The 25091-nt window shown below is 43.0% G+C and overlaps 1 protein-coding gene across 2 annotated transcripts in view; it reads right to left on the bottom strand.

Moving 5' to 3' along the window:
- The window catches only part of pkn1b (protein kinase N1b), a 58008-nt gene extending 37494 nt beyond the window's left edge, over positions 1 to 20514 (bottom strand). The window contains exon 1 of one of the 2 annotated variants that reach the window (XM_012867922.3): positions 20006 to 20514. In XM_012867922.3, coding sequence (XP_012723376.2) covers positions 20006 to 20032 — 27 coding nt within the window. In that variant the 5' untranslated portion in view covers positions 20033 to 20514. Of the gene's footprint in view, positions 1 to 2681; positions 2849 to 20005 lie in introns of those variants that run through there. The other variant, XM_012867921.3, reaches the window with a different exon arrangement.
- Positions 20515 to 25091: the final 4577 nt, after the last annotated feature.

Genomic DNA, 25091 nt, shown 5'->3' on the forward strand with positions numbered 1-25091 from the left:
CAGGATGCCGTCGCACATAAAAAAAAAAAACATGTTTTAATGATGAAATACGTTGTTTAAACAACGTATCTAATACTTTTCTGCTCTTTAACATACATATGGGATATGAATGTATAAATATGTGTTTTATGCTATTTAAAAAAGACAGACATGTGGTATGGCATATTATTAAATTATTAAATATGTAAATAAATACATGCTTTTGTAGCTGAGTCAATTTTGTTTTCATCAATAATTAGTTTGAATGAACATTCTCAAAACATTTTTTGTGGTATTTGCAAATACCTGATATTAATGTATGTTGTTTTTACTTTGGCACAACTTTACTTCTTTTTAAATCATTATCCTATTTCATTGTAAGTAAAAACCAAAAAAAAAAAAAGCTGCCTGACCATCGTGCTGGAAGGAGCTGGAAGAGAGCATGTCACTGCCTGCAAATGAAGTGTCCCATGCTACTGTGTTCTAGGAATAAAACTCAGCACGCTGTGATCATTGGTGTGATGATCATTAATTCAACCATTAAGCGAGCACTACACTGCAGGAATACTGAAATAATTTGTTTTATGCTCTTAAACAAGGAGACATATGGCATTTCATATTAATACATTTATAAACATTTTAAGAAAGAAACAAGTTGGATTGTTCATTTTAACTCTCACATGTACAAGCCTGAGCCTTCTCTACACACCACCATTATTTCTTCATATTTTTACATGCACACATAGTTTTCTTTGGGGTTTTTACAGCACTAGTGGCTCGTTTTTCGTACAGTGGACTGACAGGAAAGGGGTATGAGAGAGGGGAGAGGCATGTGGAAAAAGACCACAGGTCGGAATCGAACCCGGGGCAGCCGCGTCCAGGACTAAGGCCTTCATACATGGGTCGTGCACACTAACCACTGCAACACCGAAGCACGGCCACACAGTTTTTTAAAGGCCTGGAAAAGTGTTCTTTAACATTTCCAGGTCATTCCAGTGTCTTACACCCTGCTGGACACTCAGCTTAGGACCCTTGTAAAAGAACCGTTTTGCACAGCTCTTGCATGTGTTGGCACTCTGTAACTCCAACATACTTAATTTGGTGACGTGATTCAGCCTTAGTTTGTGAAATAACATTATTGTCCATCTGTTGAGTTTCTACATTGTTCTCGCCGTGTAAAAACTCATCTTCAGAACCAACCTCAGCACAAAGTGGTGATCTGCACAGTGTGATCTACTCTCAGTAGTTATTGCTGGTTATTGCAACCATAAGCTGCAGAAAATACGAGCAAAGTTGCTCCTCTGCATTTACTCCCATCGGCTCCTATGCCAGCCTTGAGTAGGAAAGACTCATCCGATACGGTGGCGACGCAGGATGAGCTCCAGCACGTAATGAGGCATTTACCTATGTAATGTCTATGGGTTTCACTACAGCCTCTTAGGCAGTAATAATGAGATGGTTAAAAACTGGAGAAGAAGAAAATATCTACAAGTGATTTCTCAAAGAGATATATGATATGCCTTTAGTGTCTGAAATTTGTCTTGCAACAACAGCCCTGTAGTTTACTAACATATGTACACACCGAATCAGAAAATACACATTGTAGGATGAGCAGATGATGGCAATCCACACTGGTTAATGTTCCATGTTCAGTGTCAGGATTGTCTAACCTGATCTATCCTCACTGTATTAAAAAAACCCGTCAGTGTTTTTCTTCTGCTCGTGAGCTGACCTGTTGGTCCCTTCATCTACTGTTTGTTTGGCGCCACCCTTTGGCTGGGAGTGTTAAGTGCAATGCACATCATCACTTCCTGTCTCAAAGTGTGCTCCTAATGTGTCTTCAACCCACACACTAACGCGTGTTAATAGACAAAACACGCCACGTTCTGCTTTACTCTCGCTGCCTCCACACGGACGCAGCCCGGTCGCAAACCTCCGAGCCACGCGGACGTCTGGGGAAAGTCCTGCTGTGCTAGTACAGATGAGGAGACCGATGTGCCACTGAATTCACGGTAAGGCGTACAGCAGGGAGGAGTGAGGATGAATCAGGCAGTAGCCATACAAGGAGTCCATGATTTTTGCAAATAAAAATCTTGGTAGCAAGGTTAAAGTGGAGTAAACTTCTTTCAGCCACCTGACCAGCAGTGTGCATCAACAAAGCAGAGGGGGACGATGCCGTGTTGCACTCTGCTCCATGCAGCCAGTGAAAGCTCCGGCTATAAAAGGAAAACTGGAGCGGTTTCGAAACTTTATCCAGCGAACACGATGAAGAGTAATCAGTCGGCCTGGAGTGGCACAGAGAGGCACTGGCTGCTCATTCCCCTGAATGCTAACGGCCTGCAAGGCGGCCTCTTTTCTCTCTCTCTGATTTCTGTCCTCTTCCTGTCTGCCAGAGACGTGCAGATCAAGAGTCCCCTCTGACTCAGACACTGAGCCGTGCAGGGTCACAGGCCCTCCAAGCCCACGCTGAATGTTTGACGTGAAATAATACACACTCGCAGAGAGAGGACGAGACAAAGAGGCAAAAAGCACATCCAGTTCTTTGTTTCTCTGATGGAAGGGGAATAGGAAGTGAAATTGTATGAAGTTGAGCCAATGTGCTCCAAACACAAGCAGCAGCTCTGGCTTACAATCAGCTACATGTCACACTTTGACGCTCGTTGCGGCACAAGTATGAGCAGGTATTAAATTAACATCCTTACCGAGAAGCTGGAACTCCTGCAGTCTGCTGTGTCCTTTGGACAGGTGGCTGCAGAGATAGCAGCCCCCATGCGTCCATAGTGCCCCTCGCTCCTTACACAAACGTCTGAGCTATCCTCACCATCGCTGCCACGCTCGTTAACGGGAAAGTTACGGCTTTTCTAACTGCCCAAGACCTGTCGTGGTGCCCGTAGTCATGAAGTGAAATACAGGCAACAGCTAAAAGTGAGCTGACCACAGTACCAGGAACTAAGATCACATCATCACTTTACAGTCACAGCTCTTAAAGTTACAGTCGGACAGAGGTTATCTAAATATTAACGAATCAGACTATTTTATCAAATGAAACACCTTTATTCCGCTTTATCAGGGCGAATTAATATTCAGATTATAGTCATTGTTTTAGGTTTCAACCACTTTTAAACTCAAGCCATAAAAAGTCAAACTATCCAGGTAAATCTTGTTTCATGTCATTTTCTGCCCGCCATTTACACAGCCATAACCCTCAGGTGGCAAAAGCAAGAAGGCCATTTGACTTTGAACATGGCAGGATTGTTGAGCAACCCACAAGTGCGACCCATCCAGTGTGCCTTCGTTGCTAAGGTTGAATGCAGTAAGACAGTCATTTCTTTAGATTTTTAAAGATCATGAAGATTAAGGGGAAAGAAAATAAGTTGAGGACCTAAAAGAATTGGACCTACACAGATTTAATGTGGGAGAGGTGGCCTCATGGTTAGGAAGGCGGGCGTCTGCGTCTTGGAGAGGCCGCAAAGGTCACCAGTTTGAAAGTCAGCCTGTCACTCTGGGTCCTTGAGCAAGACCCTTGTCTAAAGCTTGCTCAACGTGCATCACTCAGTGTTGGCAGCACACTGCTTTTTAAGGCATGGGTTAAATGCAGAGACAAATTTCCCCCCTTACCTATCCTGACTTAAACCCAATATACCAAAAACAGCGTTTTTAAAGGCCCCCAACTTGCCCATTTTGACATCTAAAGGCCCATTCATACCTCACGTAAAAGACGGATACGGATACGTGTGGAGTGTTTCATACGTTCTAACCGTCGATTTCGTCCGTACTTTGACACGAAAATTGGGAGCTTACGCTTACGGACGAAACGGATCAATACGGAGCAATACTACCGGAAACGGTGGGGGCGCTTTTGAGTTTGTAGTACAAAATGTCAACAAAATCACGAAGAAGGTTGTAATTCTGGGCTTTAAACAATGGCGGGATTCGAGGAACAACTTGCGGAGCTTGTCCGCAACTACCCACACATATGATGTGTCGTGTCCGGGGCACAGGGACAAACAAAAAGTTTACTTACGGAGCAAATACAACAAAATCACGTATTGGACCGTCGCCGTGTTTGATCAGTGACGAATCATTGGCGCTCAGCACTACCACCTAGAGGGAATATTGGTTATTGCGCACCTCAACGGACGGAGGTATGAAGGACTCAACGGATAGAACGCACGGACAGAAATACGGACGTGCAGGCCAAACGTAGGGTATGAATGGGCCTTAACAGGGAACATCTTCCAGCAGAATAACGTCCCTCCTCTAAGTAACATCCCCCTGGAATCCATCCCACTGAAAACATTTAGGGATGGATGGTAAGGGAGGTTTACAAAAGCAGTTGCCTGTCCCAGACCATGGATGTCCTTCCAGAAGTCATCTTTAGAGCCACATTCCTACCACCAAATCAAAGAACTCCCAAGGACGGCGGACAACTTACTCCTGAGTCCTTTTTGGAAACCTTGGAAACCTGTTTTAGGAATTTTTGGGGAATGGTTTTAAGTTTGTGATCAGCTAATGAAGAGCCTGTTTGAGTTAAAGGCCTATTTTCAATAAAATACCACATCCATGACCTCCATTTTTTTCTTCCTTAATCCTATGGATAATCCTCAAGACCTTTGAAAAACCTTGTTGCCATAAATGATGGAATCCTGAATTTTGCTCCCCCTCAAGAGATCCTGCAGGAGAATGTCCAGCTGTTAGTAGATGTCTATAACTAGTGATCATAGCTCTGTATATAACTAGAGTGGCTGTTTGGAATGACCTAAACTCAGTTTTCTTAGAAGCCGACAGCTGAGAGTGAGTCGAAGTAGCTAAGGCTGTTTTAAAACACACTCCATTATCATGCATTTTTAATGGGCCAGCATTAATTGTTAAGTTTAGACTTCCTCAGCAGGAAATACAAAAGGTTAATAACTCTAAAATGGAAGTAAACACAGCATAGGAGGAAGCAGTAACATTTGATTTGAGTGACTCAAAAGCTTTTTTTTGTTGTTCCCTGAATAGAAGTTGTAGAAAAAAAAAAAAGTTAATGTGATTTCAAACCTGAGATGTTGGGTGGGATGTTAAAGGTCGAATCCAACAATAATGTCTGAAGGTCAGATCATTGGCTGTTGGCATCTATTACAATGAGACGCAATACAACAGGGTAAAACCTTATGGCCGTATGAATTGTACATTTATAACAAAAGAAATATTGAATTCTCAACAATACTTTGTATTTTTGATTCACAGAGTAATATTGCAACAATAATATATTGTGGGAGTCTACTACCTACACTATTGATTGGTCATTGCATAGGACCTTCTAAGTCCCAAAAACCAAAATTTCCCAAGAAAGGCAGTGGGTGGCAACAGGTGGTTTGTTTCTTCGATGCACTTCCGACTTGATTGTTTGAAAAATATATATGTTGTTTATTTCCAACAAAAATATGCACAAAACAATAACTAAAATATCTTACAACTTAGATAAAAACCAAAGTTAACTTAATCTGATGTTACAAGTTTGAAAAAGTAATCAAAAAGTGGCAAAAATTATAATTTTACAACCTCCTGTCATCACACCAGATATTTGACGAACTAAAGCCAAAAGTGACTTGCATTTGAGCAACCGGCTGTTGGTGCACTGCTGTTTTTTAGGACATGGAGGCCCATCCTCCAAGGCGCAGTCTAAGTCAGATGCAAATCAATGACCCGCCCGCCACTGTCCTGGGTCATTAGAAGCTATTGCTTGGCGTGAGTACAACATAATCCATGTTGTTTGTACTCTAGTGTAAAGTTTCCACACTCAGTGAAGATCTGGGTTGCCATGTCATCTGCTGGTGTTGGTCCACTGTGTTTGAAGTCCACAGTCATCTCCCAGGACTTCATGCTTCCTTCTGCTGACAAACGTCATGAAGATGCTAATCTCATTTTCCAACCAGACTTAGTACCAGCACACACTGCCAAAGGTACCAAAAGATGGTTCGGTGGCCATGGTGATACTGTGCTTGATTGGCTAGCAAACTGGCCTGACTTGAACCACACAGAGAATCTATGAAGTATTGTGAAGAGAAAGATGAGAGAAACAATGCAGATGACCTGAAGGGAGCTATCAAAGCAACCTGGGCTTTCATTACACCTCAGCAGAACCACAGGCTGACCGTCTCTATGCTACGGCGCATTGAATCAGCAATTCATGTAAAAGGAGGCTCAACCAAGTATTGAGTGCATGGAAATGAAAATACTTTTCACAAGCTCGGCATTTCTGTTTAAAATATAATTTTTTGTTTATCTTATGCAATATTCAATTTATCTGAGACACTCAATTTGGGGTTTTCTTATCTGTAAGTCATATTCATCAAAATTACAAGAAATAAAGGCTTGAAATATTTCACTCAGAATAGTGAATCTATAGATGAGTTTCACTCTCTGCAATGAGTAAAAAAATCTAACTTGCTCTGAATATTTTAGATATACCTAAACTAATAATATAATAAATACACTCTGAGCCTGGAGTTGCATGAAGATATGCGGTTGAGTATTGAATTAGGATTTTCTAGGCATGACAAGTGATGGGAACAGATGTGTTACCTGGAAGATGGTGGAACTTAAAGGTGCATAGCCATGTTAGTTGACTTTCTTTAATTTAAATGTCAGTAGCTTACTCTGGTTGCATACAACGTTTTTATGAAAGATTATCATGTCTTGCTGGCGTATTAGTTGTTATTTTGGTGTTTTGTTTTTGCTCAATTTGTTAGTAAATAAAGCCTTTCGTGTTTATTTATAATAACAACGAAGGTACATCACTGCGCATGTGCAGCAGGGGATAAAACAAGGAAGTGGCTAACGGCTATTAGCATCTCCCAGCAAAACAATGAAGAAAGGTCCAAGATCCAGTGAAAGAAATGCAAAAGATATGTGATTCCAAGAGGGAAAAGACTGGAATGTTGCTGGGAATACAGTATGAACGTTGGTGTTCACTGAAGCAGACAATAAACCTGACGATTGTTCAGATGTGTTCAGTTGATTGATGTGAGTAAAAAGTTAAAGTTGCTGTAGATCTGTGTATTTCATTAATAAGCTGGTCTTCGATCGCGGTGAGCTGCCACTTTACTGCGAGGCATTGCGGAGGGTCAGGCTCGGTCCAGAATTATTTACAAGTGATTTATTAATTAAGCAACCTGGCATTATGATAGTTCTGCGATACTGCTGATAGATGGCGCCACCTCTGTTTATATCTGCTCATCGCACCCGGTGCTGTATTCTATTTAGCCTCAAAAAGGACCATCAAAACACTATCGGGATGGATGCTTGGTGTATATAGCCCTATTTTATCATGATTAAATGGTTTTTGGTCATTTCTTCTAGGCATATAACGTGGCTATATACCTTTAAAGCCATAAACTCAGGCCTTCAGAAGGATTTTCCGTGTTCTTAATAGCGGTTGTGATTGAGCGAATAAAATAGAACTTTAATTTCTCCTCAAATGTCAAAGTCTGGACACAGCCTCATTCACGGATTTGGGTTAAGAGGGGGTGAGGAGATTTGCTTGAAGGTTGATGTTTGCAAGCGGTGGGAGGGGTCAGTTAATCTCTACACACAAACACAGACACACACACACTTCTTCTGATATAAAGTGACAGATACCACAGAGAAGACATAAATAATACACAAGGGGGAGAGGAACAGCTTGACCATCGAGCATCAACACCTGTGTTGTTCAAGCAAACTCCCACAAACACAGAAGCTTAATGTAATTTACAGTAATTGGTTGTTAATGAATACACGAGCATTTGGAGGCAGCCTTAGTTTCATGTTGAAAGTATCAACAGGAAATTTTTTTTGCCTTTCATGATGTCAACACAGTGGGTCAAACTAGACTTCCGGACACTCAGGATTAGCTGACACATGAGACAGTTTCAATGTTAAACAGCAAACAAACCTCCCAATTCTGCTGCAAAACACTCAAGTAGAATATGTTCAGTACTTCTCTTTAGGTCTCCAGCTAAAGCAGCAGCCTTGCCTTTGGAAAAAACTGACCTATTGTTTTGGTGTTTGGTCTTAGATGAGAGGATTGATACCCCTCACGTTAGTATACTGAATGTGAGGTTATTGACTAGAAACAGACATTTAGCTCTTGCAAACCTCTTCATGCTCTTTGAACCTTTTCCTTAAATTACAACTACCAACTGCAACATATTGTATTAGGATTTTACTCAACAAAACAAAAATTGTGTCGTGAAAGAAAAAAAGCTGCAGTTTCTCATTGTCTTCTCTGCAAAATAGTTCAAGCTAATTCAGATTGAATGGGGAGCATCTTTGAACAGCAATTCTTAAGTTTTTCCATAGATTCTTCATTGAATTTAGGTCTGAACTCTATCTGGGCCTTTCAAGCACATTAACACCTTGCGATCTTAACCGTTCCACTGTAGGGTTGTCAAAATCATTATTTTGCTTATGATTAGAATTAATTATTCAAAGATGCTCATCTGAGAGCAAGTTGATGCAAACTGACCCGTTCACCTTTCTTCCAAACATTACCAGACACTCTGCACCTCCCCTCCCTTTAGCCGGTCACCTGACCAAAACAAAGAGCTAATGCTGGAAGATTAAACTAAAAACTAAAACAATAACAACAACAACAATAAAAAAAGAAACACACCCCTCTTTAGAAGACAAGACAAACAGAAAACCTTTATTCAGAGGTACATTTAATATGAGGCTGAGGGACAGGTAAAAAACTATGTGCAGAAGGAGTCCACATACTAGCTACGCTAACACATAAATGCTACTGCTATGATGCTAAGGTCTGGAACCAACTTAAAGCTCCTGTATCTGCAAAAGTGAAGTTGTGAAGCCTCCTGGACAATTTAAGCTAACACGATCTGTTTAAACCTTAGCTTCACGGACACAGACAGCAGGTCTCGGGATCCCAGGTGCGCCGTTCTCAACCCCACAACTCTCTGTTTTACCATGGTACAAAAGTTATATTTTAAGTTGTAAATAGTTTGAAACATTTCAACTCTATCTTCTTACTTCCACTCCACAATTGTGCTGTGTTGGGCTTTGGCATCAAATCCCAATACATTAGACTTAACTTTGGTGTTGTAAAGGAAGAAAATGTGAATCAAAGTATATGAACACTTTTGCAAGTCACTTTAGATTACTGAATGATGGACCCTGAAGTTAAAGCTGTGTTAATAACAGGCTCAGTGACGAGTATTTTCCCTTGTTCTAAATCTCTCCAACCTCCCTTTAATTCAATTTAATTTAATTTTCCTTTGGGATCAATAAAGTACATTTGAATTTATATTGAATTCCTTTTAGACCCAGCAAGACAAATGAAAAAAAAAGCCATTTTATGCCTTCACCATCATGATAAAACAGTGCTCTCAGTGAGTGAGTTAACAGCTTACACAATCTACCTTGGAATGTGTGTCTGCTGCCCGTTAATCCCCCAAATCCCTCATATTGCAGATAAATTCGGTCGCCAAATCTCCTTTTGCTGTTTTACAACGTGCAGCGTTGCTTTACGCACATGCGCCGCCACAAAGGATTCTGACGCGCAGGCGTCACATGAGCCAAGTTGAAACAGCGGCGGACGTTTGGTGAGAGCGAGGGTTGAGATAACCCCAGTGATCACACATCTGTGTGAGAGTGCGGCAACCAGCGGCCCGCTCCACAGCTGGAGGAGGAGCGGGTGGACATGAATGGTGTCTTTTGTGAAAGACTCAATATTCTCAAGAGGCCTCAGTGAGCGGTTGCATGTTTGTGTTCCCAGCTTTGTCCATTGTGGTCGCCTCTGCAGCAAACAGGCGCTCTGTTGTGGAGTCTGAAGAATAAGACAACATAAAGCCCCAATGAGAAAAGCTGCTGCACACCTACTTCACCTGCCTCTGACAGGCACGTAGCAGCAGCTTCTAAAACTGAGACAGCAGAAGGAAGGGCAAATAAGAAATAGCTTTTGGAGAAAGAAACATTTCCAGCAACAGAGAAAGGGCTCCTAAAAACTACAAATTCATCGGACTTAAATGCAAAACGGCAGTGTTTCCATGACCGATCCGGTGGCCCCTGCCTGTTGGATTTAAACATAGTTGTTGGCCTGTAGCAAGAAGACCAAGGAACTGAAATCATATGAATAATAAAAAATAAACAGCAATAATTTTGTATCCTAGAAATTGTCCAGTCTTCATTGTAATGTTCAGTTTCATGTTTGATCAATTTATATTTTTCATATTTTGAGCTAAAGGATCAAATGTAGTCCAGATTTTTTTAAACAGTGAAATATTACTTTAGCATTAGCGGGAATTGCAGAAGCAGATGCTAACATAGGATAGATGGACTAACTTAAGAAATGACATTTAACCAATCATTTTACTTGTTAAGGTTATCAACAGAATATCATCCATTTTGCTCCAATTTGAACCAGTGTGTTGTTATCTTCACAGAATAAAACCTGCGACTTTTGAAGACCTAAAAAGCCTCTGTTTGGAGGTCAAAGTATGTTTTTATAACAGAGAAATCTGACCACTGAATTGTTTTAGGTTCAATTGTAATTATTATTATTAATATTATAATTATTATTTATCACACACACTAGATGAATATGCTGTTTTATGATTATGATTTTGTTGTTATTATTATGATCTAACGCTTCTCACATTGATACGGTTAGCCTGATAGTCCCCTGTCTAAGATCTTGGTAAAGCGTTGTTTGATGGTTTAAGGATCGTAGAGAATTTTCTGAGACAGCCCCAAGGCTGTCTCAAAATACTATTGACCAAAATTCCTGCCAGACAAACTGACAGATGAGGAGTGGGTTCGGGAGTGAGTGTCCGTGTGTGAAACGGTAAAAGGGGAGCAAGTGGCAACAAGTTCCGGTGGGGCCTCAGGTGGGAACCTTCATCTTATCCTGTTGCTGTGATGTGGATAAGAACTGGTGTCATGGAAAACAGACTAAAAATCCCTTTCCTTTCCCTCAGAACGAAATCTTAATTAGATCAAGTGGAAGATCTTTCCTTTAATGTTCCTGAGGGTCTGATGAGTTCCAGACAACATTTACAGCTTAATCAGTCAAACAATAAGCGTGCCAAACATTAATAAATAGGGTATTACAATACTGGCTCATAATAAAACATTGTGGAGGTGCCATTAGGTTGTGGAGCTTTGCTACCTCAACGACGGGGATGATAAAATGATCAAATCAGAAGACTCCTTAGACCTTGGAGAGGGTCCAAACACAAACGGTCCAAATCAGTTCATGACTCAAGGTACATCCAAAAAGTCAAATCAAAAGCTCAAACAATATCTACTTAACCTATAATCTGTTTTTTGTATATAGTTTTAGAGTTGTATAAACACAGACATTAAGAGGTTGGCTTCTGATGCTGAGCCAAGATGCATCATGACTTTCTTACTTGTATCTATATTTAGTAATTGGCACACACACTGTTCCCGGTAACAAGGAGGAACTTCCCAGCAGAGTGGTTAAATGAGTTTCAGTGTGGCGTTCCTTCATGAATGTTCCATAACTCTGAGTCTTACAACACCGGAAAACTCGGGATGAAGAGCTGGAAGTGAATGAGCCTCTTCTGGGCCTGATCCATTACTACATCCCTAACTCCTTGGGACGAATCCAAACAGCGATGTTGCGTAAATCATTTAGGATATCCGCCAGAAGATCAAACTGCGGTAATTAAGATGTCATCCCGGGTCTTTCTGCACTCTCTGACGAGTCGACGACTTGCTTTACAACCGCGTTTAATACCGCAGCAACGTTCAGCAAGTCACAGGCGGTAGTTAGTGTTGGAGGCGGGGAGCGGAAAGTGCCTGGACGTGTAATGGAATGGCCTTGCAGACACGACGGTAATGGACACGGAAGATTAAAAATGTCTTCTGGCAGCATTGTTGAGGGGGATAAGAGGTCCATTCAGTAATTCAGATCATTATCTCTCTTTATTGATGCTGTTGATTACAACTGTGCTGGGAAAGAGCGAAAAAGAGCAACAAGTGTCTGCAGCTGTTATTATTCTTGATACTAACGGCTGTAAGGTCAGAGTAAACCGCCACTCTACGTTTTTGCTCTTATCAGGCTTGTCCCTCTGTAGCTGCATTTCTGTTCCCTTATCTCACCTGCCAGCAGTTCTCATCATATTCTGTATAATGTTCATTGTAGCTGTAAAAAAAAAAGCAGTCCAATAATCCTGCTGTTCCAGCAAGTATTCATGTCCCTGGAACTTTTCGGCAGTTTGTCACATGACAACCAGGAACTTCCAGACGTTTTATAGCCATTTTAGATGATAAAGCAGCACACAACAAATAGTGCAAAGTGAGAAGGGAAAGGATACGGACGGTTTTCAAAATGCTGGTAGGCAACTGTATTCAACCCTCTTTTACTCTTACCCCTAGATAGAATCCAAAGGAAAGCATTGCCTTCAGATGTCCCCTACCTAGTAACAGTGAACAAACAGCTTCAGGAAGACCGTGGAACCCAGCAGACAGGTCAGGGAGAAAGGTGTACATAAGCTTAAATGTCTCATGTGAGTATGGTACCCTGCCCTAAGCTGACAGGCCGGCCAAGAGGCCCATGGTACCTCTGGAGGAGCTGCACATATCCACAGCTCACATGGGAGAATCCGCTGTGAGGACAGCTATTAATTGTGCACTCCAAAAAAATTTGACTTTGTTGACATGTCAGGAGTAAAGACATTGTTGGAAGACGGTTAAAAAAACAAAGTCCAATCTGCAGTTTGCTAAAGAGGTGGATGAAGATGCTCTGGTCACATTGGATCAAACGTGAACGTTTTGCCCTATGGGCAAAATGCTATGTGGCAAACTCCAAATAACCCTCACCCTGAACACGCCGTCCTCTCTGTGAGGCTGCTGCTGGGAAGCCCGTCCTCAGCAGGGACAAAGAAGCTGGTCAAAGTCAATGGGAAGACATACAAAATCCTGTTGGAGACTCCCAAGCCCGGCGACCCTAAGATGGCTTAAATGCATGGATGTGGATCAAAGCGTATTCAAGTGTTAGATGGCCAAGTCAGGGTCCAGAACTGAGTCCAAGTGGCAATCTGTGGGAAGACTTGGAAAGTCACGGCCATGCATGTTCTCCGTCTGATCTGACTCTGCATGAGCTATTTTGCAAAGAGGAATCGGCAAAGATTTGTAGATTTGTAAAGCTGGTAGAGACGCACATACCCCGCAAAGACTGTGATCGCAACAAAAGGGGATTCTAGAAATGGTCTAACCTGCAACTAACTGTGTCTCTGTCTGCATCCTGCGATAACAGCTGTTGTTCTTATCAGCCTGTCTCACTCTTATGACCCAAGGACTGTTGGGGACAGACAGACAGCGAACCGTGGAGGACAACATCGTGGCCCAGTGCCCCATAGTTCCCGTTAAGGCTCAGCGCTCCACTCCTCCTAACCCCAAGCTACGTTAGAAGCATCGCACACATAGTATCACATAGTATCACATGGCCTCTACGCGCTGGCGGAGCATCTCATGTTGTTGCCTCAAGTTACCACAGCCTCAGCTCACACGGGCAAGGTTTCCCGCCTCCTTGGTTTTCGTTGGCTGGCCAGCTTCGCAGAACTGCCAGACTCCAAACCAGAACCAGCATGAATCCTGAACACACAGGGACTCTGAACAGGTCCGGTCTGAAACAGGTGGTGTCACAAGAAAAGCACTGATACTACGTGAAGAAGGAGGCTGGCTTCTACCATAATCTGGTCTTCTGCTCTGCTCCTTCCCGTTTGACCTCTGCTACATAGTGCCGGTCCTTTCTAGGATCCACCTCCATGATAGCCAAGGCCTTCTTCAAACCTTTGACACATTGGGACTTCTTTTCAAGTCCAGAGTACATTGGATCACAATCAGAAACTGAACCAAGGTGTGAAACAACAATATACAAAAATAACAGAAAGCACTTCTTTCAATGAGAATTGGGAAAAAAAAAAGGTTCAACAATCTTTTTATGGGAAGGACACCAAACGTGGAGGCTTCAGCTGTCAGGTCAGTGATGTTAAAGCTCAGATAACCAAACTATAGTCTATGAAAAAAGAATTCCAGTTAACTACATCAGTGCTACGCTCATGTATCGACTCTCTTCTAATGCTTCTACTGATTCACTTTATTGCCACAAGGTCCTAAAGATATGGCTTATCAATAATAAATTCAGTCTCCTGCTTTCTTCAGTGACAGAACCAGGCCAAAGCCACGGTGTCAGCTCGTTCGCAGGCACTGCGGAGCCTCTGAGGTCACAAAACGGCTTCAGGAACCAATCAAAGCTGACCTGCCAGGCCAGGCGCGAGCAGCTGCGTGGCTCCCATCCTTTTCTATTCCTGAGTAATAATGTCAGAAATAAAGCTGGGAGGGAAATGCAAAGATCATAACAAGAATGTTGCTTAAGCAACAGATTTTTCAGCAGCAGTCATAATCTCTAACTAACAAAACTAACCCATGGACAACGTTTTGCCGAAATATCCCTGGCACTCTCTTTGGCATTCCTGCATGGGACGTCTCGACCGCACCTACGCTGAAAGTAGACAAATCAGCTTGTTCTGCAGACGGGCTCCACCAAGATGCCCCACACACGCATGAAGGCTGCAGTGCAGCGGTCATAAGCTCGTCTCCCGGGGTCTCCGTGAGACAGACAGATTGGTAATCCTGGACTTGGGCAGGAGGCAGTGGGTGGGATGTTAGAGCGCGAGTCTGGGAGGGTGACTGCAAGCCCTAATGCTACCGGTCAGAGACGGAGTGAAGTCCCCAGCCTTTTAATCCTATTATCCGTGGCAGCGGCAGCTGGACAGACAGCAGCATGTATGTTCTAGCACACGTGACCCCGGACCATCAGCCCGACCAGGTTGCCTCCACTGTGGGGGGAATCGATGAAAAAGTCATTTGGAGGCTATCCTTCTCAAAACCACAGAGAAGAGGCATCAGCAACTCGTCCAACTGGCCTCTTCCAGACATCAGCTGCAGCAAGATAGCAAGAATAAAGTATTCATGAGAGGACAGCCATGGGGAGTATGGCTTCCTCAAAGTGTGTGTACGTGTGTGTGTACGTGTGTGTGCGTGTGTGTGTGGAATCAGCCCAGAGCCTGCATCCTCGGCGGCAGCCCTGATTTACATCCCTTACACCCGGCCGAAGGAGAGGCCGGCCAAAACATAAACAGGCTTCGAATCGATAAACGAGAGAGTGCTGACGAGATGGCAGAGATACCCGGCCACTCCAGCTGGGTTTTACTCTGACAGTCTCGGGGATAATAGGTTTTTAACAGATGGGGATGGGGGATGGAAGGACGAGCAAGAGAACTGGGTCATTTCAGTCATTTTCCTTCAAATGAACAACCGTCATGACCTGCAGGGAGATGGGACTGGACATCAGCACAGCCTTGGCGAAGTGTTGAGCAAAAGAAACTGTGGAAGAGAGCGCAATTAAGCAGGTGCAATCATCACAACGAGGGGTCCAGGGCCAGCCTGATAGCTTCAGCCTATCATCATTACTGGGGTGGCCCCTTGATCCCAATCAGCCCGTCTGCAGGCCTGCAGAGATGATGGCTAAGAGAGACTCAATCTATCTCCTTTTTTTTTTTAAAGCTCACCGTACCGACAGATGCCTTTTAAATAGATTCGCTCCTCGAGAAAAGCTTGTAAGTTCTGCAGCTGAGTGTGCTGAACAGGCTGCTTCTCCGCTCATCATCCTGTACGTCTTAGTCGTTTCTCTCTGCTCCAACAGAACCGATGGAAAGAAACGCTTTACCTAAACAGCAGGCGGCTAACTTCTGCAACTTAAACTATGCAAGGACAGCGCTGAGGCTGTCTTTGACTCCGGTGAAAACCCCAAAGGGTCATAAAATCCGTGTTTTCCACCAGCACACATGGTCCAAAGAGGGACATTTTTAGTTGCAAAATAATAGGGACAAAACAGGTACAGTAATAGGTACAAGAAATGTGGCTACGCTACCAGCACAAGGAAAAGAAAGCACCATGCTGCTGGGCAGATTATCCCACAGTGTCCGAAATTAACTTCCTGATTCACCGGCCAAGTTGGCCGGTAGATGTAAAAATCAACCGGCCAAGCATATTTTTTACTAACCTGACAACAGCCAGATGCATGTCTCGCTCCGCCTAGCTCCACTCACATACATCTGGGACACGGCTCATTGAAAGTGATTTTCCCAACCAAATTTATGGTCTGGCCAATCAGGACGCAGGGCGGGTGTTTTCTGGATGTGACGTAGTGGAGAAGCCACCGTGAGATTCCAACAACAATGGCGGCTCGCATCGAGGAAGCAAGCGTTAGCATTGATGCTGCTATTTCTTCCGTGTTGTCCAATCTATGTGATATTGTTTCATTAAACGAACATCAGAGAATGCCTCTGAAGGCTTTTGTTGGTGGAAACCATGTTTTCGCCCATGTCCCGACCGGATTTGGCAAGCGGTTAGCCGCTAACAAGGGGTTAGCCGCTAACCGTTAGCGGTTAGCGCAAACCATATTAGGAGGCCTTTAGTCCTCAACGCGGTCCGCCCGGGATCGACTCCGACCCGCGGCGCTTTGCCGCCTGTCTCCACCCTCTTCCTGTCAGCTCTCTGTCAATAAAACGCCACTAGAGCCGCAAACACATAAAAAAAAAGTATTTTTTTCCCCTGCGTCGCTCTCATTAGCGTCACAGGTTAGCTTCGGTGTGAGTGGTTGAAATAGCACGTCGATAAAGATGACAGACAAGTGGCTTATCCAATCATATGCAAGAATTTTTGATAAGGCCCAGCCTTCAATAAAGGCAATTCCTATGGCGGTGTCCCAGATGGATGTGAGTGGAGCTAGGCGGAGCGAGACATGCATCTGGCTGTTGTCAGGTTAACTTTTTACCGGCCAAATTATTAATTTTGACTGACCCCTGCTAAATATCTCCACACAATCCTGCTACAGAATTAGCCTGAGCTAAACGCTAGCTGTTAGCATACGGACATGATGAAGTCGCTGTGGTTCTCGCGTCACATGTGCGCGTGTTTGTGCGTGTGAGCGTCTGTTGTCATACGAGCTGACAGCAGAGGAACATAAAGAAGCATCCACCCAAATGATGGCTGAAAAACACGGCTTATTTGTTACATTTACTCGCCACACTGCGGCTAGCCCTCTGAAATTTACTCGCCTAACGGAAAATCATATCGCATTTGAGTGGACCCCGCTCTTCCACCGGAGCTGTGAATCTCAACAGCTCCTCCACAGGTCGCTTGGCTGCTTCTCTGCCAATTCTCTCCAAGCCGTGCTACAACTTCCCTGTCTGCACTCTGACTGGGTCACTTTTGACATCTGAGTCTGATTTTTTCTAAGCCTGTCCTACTGTAGCCCTGGCTGTATGGTTCACAGTCGCCTTGTCGCCAGGACCACCTCCTCCCCGGTCTTTTGCAGGCTCCAACAGCTTCTCTTCCCTGTCCCCGCTGAACAAAAGCATCCCCACAGCATGACGCAGCCACTGCCGTGCTTTAGCACCACACACGACTGTGCATCCCATTTATTTACTATTTAAGAGACTCCTGGAGGCGGTCTATTGATTTTTTTAAGGGGTATCAGAGTAAAAGGGGTCTGAGTACAAATACATGCCGCATTGCATGCACTACTTTGTTTTCCTCTACTGCACCCCAGTATTATACAGAAAAGAAACGCGCAGTCGTAACATTTTAATAAAATGGTTCAAAGGGTATACGGATATGTTCGGAAAACACTGTCTATCTAGGACTCTTTGATTAACAGGGACCTAGTGAATTCCTCTTTATTAAAAACATTGACATGGTGTATATTCAGTAGGAAATCAAAGCCAAGCTGAGAACGATGTGGCTGCACACTTATTAGTTGTGCTATGAGCTAAAATATATCCTGCTCGGTATACAGGCACTCGAAGGCTCACTGCAGCCCCCATCAGCTGTTAATGTTCCTCCATGGGCCCAGACTCGCAGCACGACTTTCAAGGAAGACACTAAAAAAAAAAAACTAAAAAAAAAACACCTTCTCCATTCAGGGAAGAATGGCGTTGTCCTGTCTGAGCTGGCAAACTATCCGACAGCTCCCTTTCTTTTAATATCCAGCATCTTCACACCGGCTGCTTGGTGGCTTGCCGAGTTACAGCGCGAAGAGCGCTAGGGAAAAAAAAAAAAACGAAACACACGCAGACAGAAAGAGGAAACATGAGACCCAGCGTGTGGTTGTAATAATTTGTTCTCACAGCGATTGCAGGCAGCTCCAGTTTAGGTCAAAGGTGGCTAAACACACCGGCCTTGTGACAGAGGTCTCTGAAGCACCTCGCTGCCTTTAATTTTTTAACACTCCCCTCCTGAGCTGATCTGACACCATGGTAACTGGAGGCTCTAAACTGGACACCATCACCACACAGCATGCAGACTCCAGCTGAGGACGAGCGCGGCGTCTCAGATGGACGGATTCAGTTGGGCAAATGTGATTTGTCCCCAGAAAGGCTGCAGGAAGAAGTAAGCGTGGTTAGCTTAACTGTGCCTATTTTTGTCTGTCCAACACACCCGTGGTGGCGCAGGACTGCTGAGGAGTCACAATCGTCATGTGAACTCAGCAGTTCCCCCCTCCCTGAAATGTCCTCATTCAAAGACCTTTCACCACTGGCTGTTTGCATATGCCAGCGACACATACGATCCTGAACGCACCGTTCAGCACTGGATGACGCGGAAATCCCACGCACACCTCCATGACGCTTCGCCCTCAGTGTCCAGTGGCGCCCAAAAGTATTCCACAAACCACAAACTTTCCAGCCTTTTATTGGGAATTTATGCGGCAGACCAATATAAAGTGGAGCTATGACAAAAAAAAAAAGAAGACAAACAGTGGGATGTATCGCAATCCCCCATTTTACTCTGACACCCCTAAATAGATGACAGCACACACGATTCAAATGATTGCATCAACTACTCGGCAAGCCTCCGAACGCCTCAGAAGATTGTCAGTTCTAGGGCTGGACGATAATTAAATAACGATACACATCGATCGATAGACGTATATCGATGATAGAAAAAGAAGGGGTCAATAAAAAGTTCAACAGAAGAACAGATTTCCTTCCTTTTACGTTCTAGCCTATCATGTAGGTTAACACTACAGTCGTTACATCCTCCCAACCAATCACAACGCAGAGCCAGGAAAGGCTCCGCCCCCCTTCTAAGAGTTCAAGGAGCATGAGTTCATTTTTATTTTTATTTTTTAAACTTGCAGTTTTGGTAAAAAAGTTGAGTTTGAATTCATTGTTTGTGTGTTCTTTGTCTAAAAATAGGTCGCTAAGCAACAGCATAAAATGGCCAGGACTGCACTTAAAATATACACTTTGAATTTATCAATCAATATGATTTCTATTTTAGCGATATGCTTTTTTTCTATATCGTCCAGCCCTAGTCAATCAATCATTCATTTGAGTCATGTGCGTGCCAGAGATGAATCACGTACAAGATGCAGGACAGAGGGCGTGAGAAACGCCACAAGGGACACAGCGGAAATCTGAAACTGAAGCTGAAGCCACCAAAGCATGGCGGTGGCTGCATCATGCTGAGAGGACGTTTTTCATTCAGCAGGGCCAGGGAGACAGGTTGGAGTTTGGAAGCTGGAAAACAACATCCACACAGTGAAGCACGGTGGTGGCAGCAGTGGTGGTGTGTGTGGGGGGGAGGGTATTTCTTTAGCAAGGATGGGGAAATTTTTCAGAGCTGATGGCAAGATGGATAAAGGTGGAACCTGGAGGAAAACTAATTGGAGGCAGAGCTTCAGCCTCCAGCAGGACAACCACCCTAAAGCATACAGCCTGGACTACAGTGAAACGGTTTAGAGAGAGAAAAAACAACAACTAAAAACACCTTAAAATATTTTCATTTCACATGAAAAACATTGACTTTTGAGGGTTTAACTGACAAAATGTGTGACAAGTTCAATGAGCATGAACACTTTTGAAAAACGCATAACTTTACATCACTGGGTTTTGGATGCTCACGTGCTTGCAGCTGTTTGGAGACGACCGCAGAAAGTTGGAAAACTAACCTGTAGCTCGTTGTTATTGGCCATCATGCGCTCCAGCTATTGGAGGACCTCAATGATCTGTAGCTCAGGTTACGGCCGTCGGATCATAGTGGCGATTTCCGCTCAAGTCCGTCAGATCACCTGTTGTATCGTTGTCATTATTAATATTGTGAAATAGTTTAAACAACCAGCCAGTCCCGATAAGTGTTTGGATCCAAAACGTCTCAAACGCAGCGGCAGGTTGAGCTGAGGGGACGAGGGCACCATCACCCTCCAAAGCGGCAGGACGTCAACTCCTGGACGGGGGGCTCTGCATCACGCAGCCCGGTAGTGTCGGGAGCGAAGGGGCTGCCTGCGGGGCTTCCTGCTCATCGCCGGAGCGGACAGGAGCCGGAACCCCGCCGGGACTCGCCGGGACTCCCCGCGCTGCGGTTACCTGAGGCCATGTTATTCCCCCCAGAGGCGGTGCGCTATGGCTGGGCTTTGCGGTGCGCTGGGAGCCGGTGAATGATGCTGCAAGGGAGTAGGGGCTCGGGGGAGGGGTCAAAGTCAGCGGAATAATGCGAGTACAATTTCCGGATTAGACCTTCAGAATAAAAGTCGCGTGATGAATGAGCCGTCTAATATAGTCGATTGAGATTATAAAGTGTTCGGCGTTTATTAGATAATATGAGTAGCACAATTTAATGTGAGTTGCACAAATAAGTAAAAACAGCAACAAGTAAATATAGATTATAAGCAAATGTGTGCTTTTATTTTGAAAGTCATCCGGTGAGCTTATTTTGTGATCCCAGGTTTCCTCCCGCAGCTTGATGCAGCTGGAAGTCCTCACTGCGGCAGTCGAGCGCCCCCTGCTGCAACCTGTTGAGCACAACCTGATCGCTTCAAGTCAGGAAGAACAACCATGGCCGTTATTTAAAAGCAACATTATAGTCCAGAGCTGGAGCAATGCTCAAGCAAACCTAGCCCCTGAGTAGAGCAGGGAATCCCTAAAAGCATCCAAATTCTCACACAGAATGCTTTATTTTATATTGATTTATCAGGAATATTTTTTAATTCACGCCGACTATATCAGCAGAGCCAATTTCAAAAGATGTATCTTTTTAAAGTTAAATTCAAGCTTATTCAAAGCCCAAAAGAACCAGCTAGGCATCTCACAGTATGACAGTATTTCTTTTTTTTTTTAAACCTATGCAAGTACTGTTTAATAAAATCTAGCAGACTTTATCTAAAATAGAAACGTGAATCAATGATTCCTACTGTTTTTCAAAATAATCTAAAATATTAATCATTACAAATATAGTAATGTTTTGTTGTAATTTTGATTTTGATGCATGAACTGAAGCAAAAATATAGAAGAAAAAAAAACAATCACAGCATTTCACCAAGTACTTTTCAAGTGCCTATTGAGCAGATTAGATTTTTTATTAACACTGCTGGTCACGTAGCGTTAAAATTGTTACCTAAATGGAGTGATGGCAGGCATTCATAGTTTCCACACCACAGCGGTTTGCTTCTATTGCAACAAGAAATATTTTTAAACCACTGTTTTGTGTCTCGTAAGCAAGAGAAAAATGTAGGAACCTTCTTTCAGTCACCTATCAGGCAGTCTAACCCAGCAACAGGTGGGGGAGGAGTAGTATTGCAACCAAACAGCCAAAGAAAACCACCACTTCTTTAAATAAACATACATTTGTCAGGCCTAGGACTCCTTTCATGACATTTATTTTATTCAGAGAGATGCCGGTCTCAATCACTATAAAAAACAAAACCAAAAACAACATTTGTTGGTTAAAAATTATTTTAAATATCAAATCTGCCAGCAGTATGAATCATTTTGGGCTTACCTGCTGTAAATGTAAAAATAAGAATCTCTGTAATTTGATTTTCACAGCATGTCAACACTATCCCATTTTATTGCTACACGTTTAAACGTTTCTTTTGCCAATACATCCAAACGGATAACTGCAGTGGTGCATCTTGACAACAATCCATAAAACGTAACCCCTTATTCCACAGTCTAGTGAATCTGTATGGAAACGTTCTGGCAGGTGGATGATGGACTTACTCAAATGTTGTGTTCTTGAAACATTTCCTGGTGACACTTTAATAATCTCATCAAATGCATTTTATTTAATTTCAGAAAACTGCCTTAGATTAAATCTTTATTTCATAATAAATCATTTTTTCACTGATTTACTGCAAGGAAAATGCAATTTAGTCATTTCATTTGTTAAAATAAATCTAACTAGCAGTCTCATTGCATAAAAGGAAGGGCAGGTGTGCCTCAAATCATCGTCCTCTTGTGGTTTACTCAAAAGAAAGGGTTGCATCAATCATCGTTACTCATCAAAACAGCCTCCAAGGCAGGAAATTGAGAACTCAAAACTACAAAATTGGGTTAACACCGGTGCAGAGCTTGCTGAGCTCAGCCAGGCAAGGAAGAGCGAGGAAAAAAGTATTTTTAACAGCCACTTCAGTCTGTGACACAATTTCAGCAGGTTTGAGATGACAGACTTTTTATGGAAGTTGCTACTCCTTCTCCTTCCACCCAGACTTTATGTCAATGGAATAATAATAATAATAAAACATTATTTAATTTTGTATCATTCTTCCTCTACAAACATCTCAACACACCAAACAGTATAAGTCAAGGTTCTGCACCTTGCTCTTCTTTAATCACGTCTTTGGGAGACATTCTGGTTTTCTGCCTGGACAACCCTGAGAAGACATGTTGACCCATAATACCAGCACTCCTCTGCGTTCTTGCTGTCAGAAATGGAAATGAGCTTTGCACAGATGCAAGCCTGACTTTCAGACCTTATCAGAGCGGATAGCCATTCTTTGTCTTTGATCAGGAGCACACAGCTTCCATTTCCTCCAAACAATGTCTGGAATAGTGATTCATCTGTCCTGCTGTGTGATAGCCCAGATGCTCATGGAGAAATGAGTCCTGCCTCCTGAAAAAAATGACACAGAGCTTCTTCTTTGAACAGTATGAAAGGCCGGTTGACTGGATGACTCAGCCGGTTGACTAGTTCCTGTGTGTCAACCTCGCTTAAATGTGGCACAGAGAATCTAATTAAAAAAAGCAGGCACACATTTCTAAGGCTAACATTTCAGTTCCATAATCTTTGTTAGCCTTTTAACTGTTTTCAATTCAATAAATTGAAACTTATTGCTGGGCAACAATACTGAAGCGATGGTGTCTGAGGTGTTGCAACAGCACATCAATGAATGACTTATTTGGCCCATGGATCTTTATCAATACAAGCACTGTATCTCAGAGCTCTGTTAGCAGAGGAACTGGGAATAAATGCCTCGACACATGAGCAGAGGGGGGGGGGGGGGGGGGGGGGGAATTTACTAAATCACACACAGCTGTTTATTCATTATGTAGTGAATGAAACAGACCACGTCTTTGTGTGCGACGGCAAGTTTAATGACAGGATGTGTTCATTCAAAATCACCCTTAAGCCTTCGACAGATACACACGTTGTTTTACATTTTGTGACATTACAACCATAAACTTAAATGCTTTTATTTGGAAATTTTGACACATATCAACACATAGCAGGACATATTTGGGAAGAAGGAAAACGATGCGCGGTTTTCGCATAAATGATGTTGGGAAAGGTGAACTAACACACCAGCCTTGCTTCAGCATGTTTCTAAACATACTTTGGGAAATTACATTTCCCAAAGTATGGATGTGAGAGCTTTACTCCCACTGATCTACCTTTGTGTTTCTCCACGTTGGATATTTTGAGTCCAGCACCCAATTCACTGGAATTGTGGTCGTACATATTGACATTGGTAGACATTTACAGTTTGAAACGAATACAAATCTGAAAAGTGTGGAATACTGTATATTTGCACTTGACAAATTGTGCTCCGATCTACCTAAATGATATTCAGTTAATCAAAAAAGCAGCCAAAAGGCCTGTATTAACTTTGCAGATGCTGCAGAGACACACAGGTTAGGTGGAGACAATTTGTTGACTGATTAACTATTATTTGTGCACTCCATAAACCTGGGCTTCAACCAAGAGGTTCAAGAAGAAAGCTTTTGATGAAAGAAAGACACAATTTATAGACCTGCTGGGCTAAAAATTACAAAAACAATAAAGAACAATATACACTGTAGATTACTTCTGTCCTGTTTTCAGCATTTTTACAGAGCCAGTGGTCATCTGCAAATCAATGGAAGAGGAAGTGTTGTTTTCTAAGCCTAGGCAAAGTTTAAAAAGCAGTGGAGCTGGAACTGAGCCTTGAGGAACCCCACAAGAGAAAGGAAAAACGTTCCCCCTAACTGAAATGAACACAGTAGATGCTGTATTTGTCAAATGTTCATAGTAAATATGACTTCAGCACGTCACCACACAAATTATTCAACACACAGAATGCACCCAAATGCATACTTACTGTAAGACTGTGAGGGTCAACAACAAGAGTAGACAAAACTAGCGGTGAGAAGGAGCTGGAGGCACTGTGCTGTTTCTGTATAACACAGGTGAACACATAGGTGTACAATTGCATGCAATGTAGCAGTGTTGTGGTAAAACGGATACAAACTCTTAATATCAAATGTAGCAGCATAGAAGTGCAGGGAGCGCATACAGTTTTACAAAATCATAATCTGTCATGCATCTATTTTGAGTGTAAATAGAATACCAAGTCGTTTTTAATTGCATCGCTCAACTACACATTTTAAAATAAAACTTATTTAGCTCTGCAGTCTTATAAAAAGTTCATCATCCTAACAGGTAGTTTCTAACTTCAAACTTTGGAAAATATCTTCGTGGTGAGGCGTTTCAGCCATGCGGCCAGAAGGTGTCAGTGTTTCTCCATTTCTGATCTCCCAGGCTGAGACCACCTACCTTGTGCAGACAAAGAGAACAGGTGCTTCTCCCCCATCAATAACGACATACAGTGTAAAACCAAGCAAGCTTAGACTGACTGATCTTTTTCTGGTACAAAAACTATCAAATCTATTTCTCACAAAACGCGCTAATCACAATAAAACAACAAAGGAAAAATATATTTGTATGGAAAAAATCCTTCCACTACGAATTGTGACTAAACTAAGCCCACCCTGGCCCACCAC

Source organism: Fundulus heteroclitus, chromosome 16 (genome assembly GCF_011125445.2).
Source record: "Fundulus heteroclitus isolate FHET01 chromosome 16, MU-UCD_Fhet_4.1, whole genome shotgun sequence".
Classification (NCBI taxonomy): Eukaryota; Metazoa; Chordata; class Actinopteri; order Cyprinodontiformes; family Fundulidae; genus Fundulus; species Fundulus heteroclitus.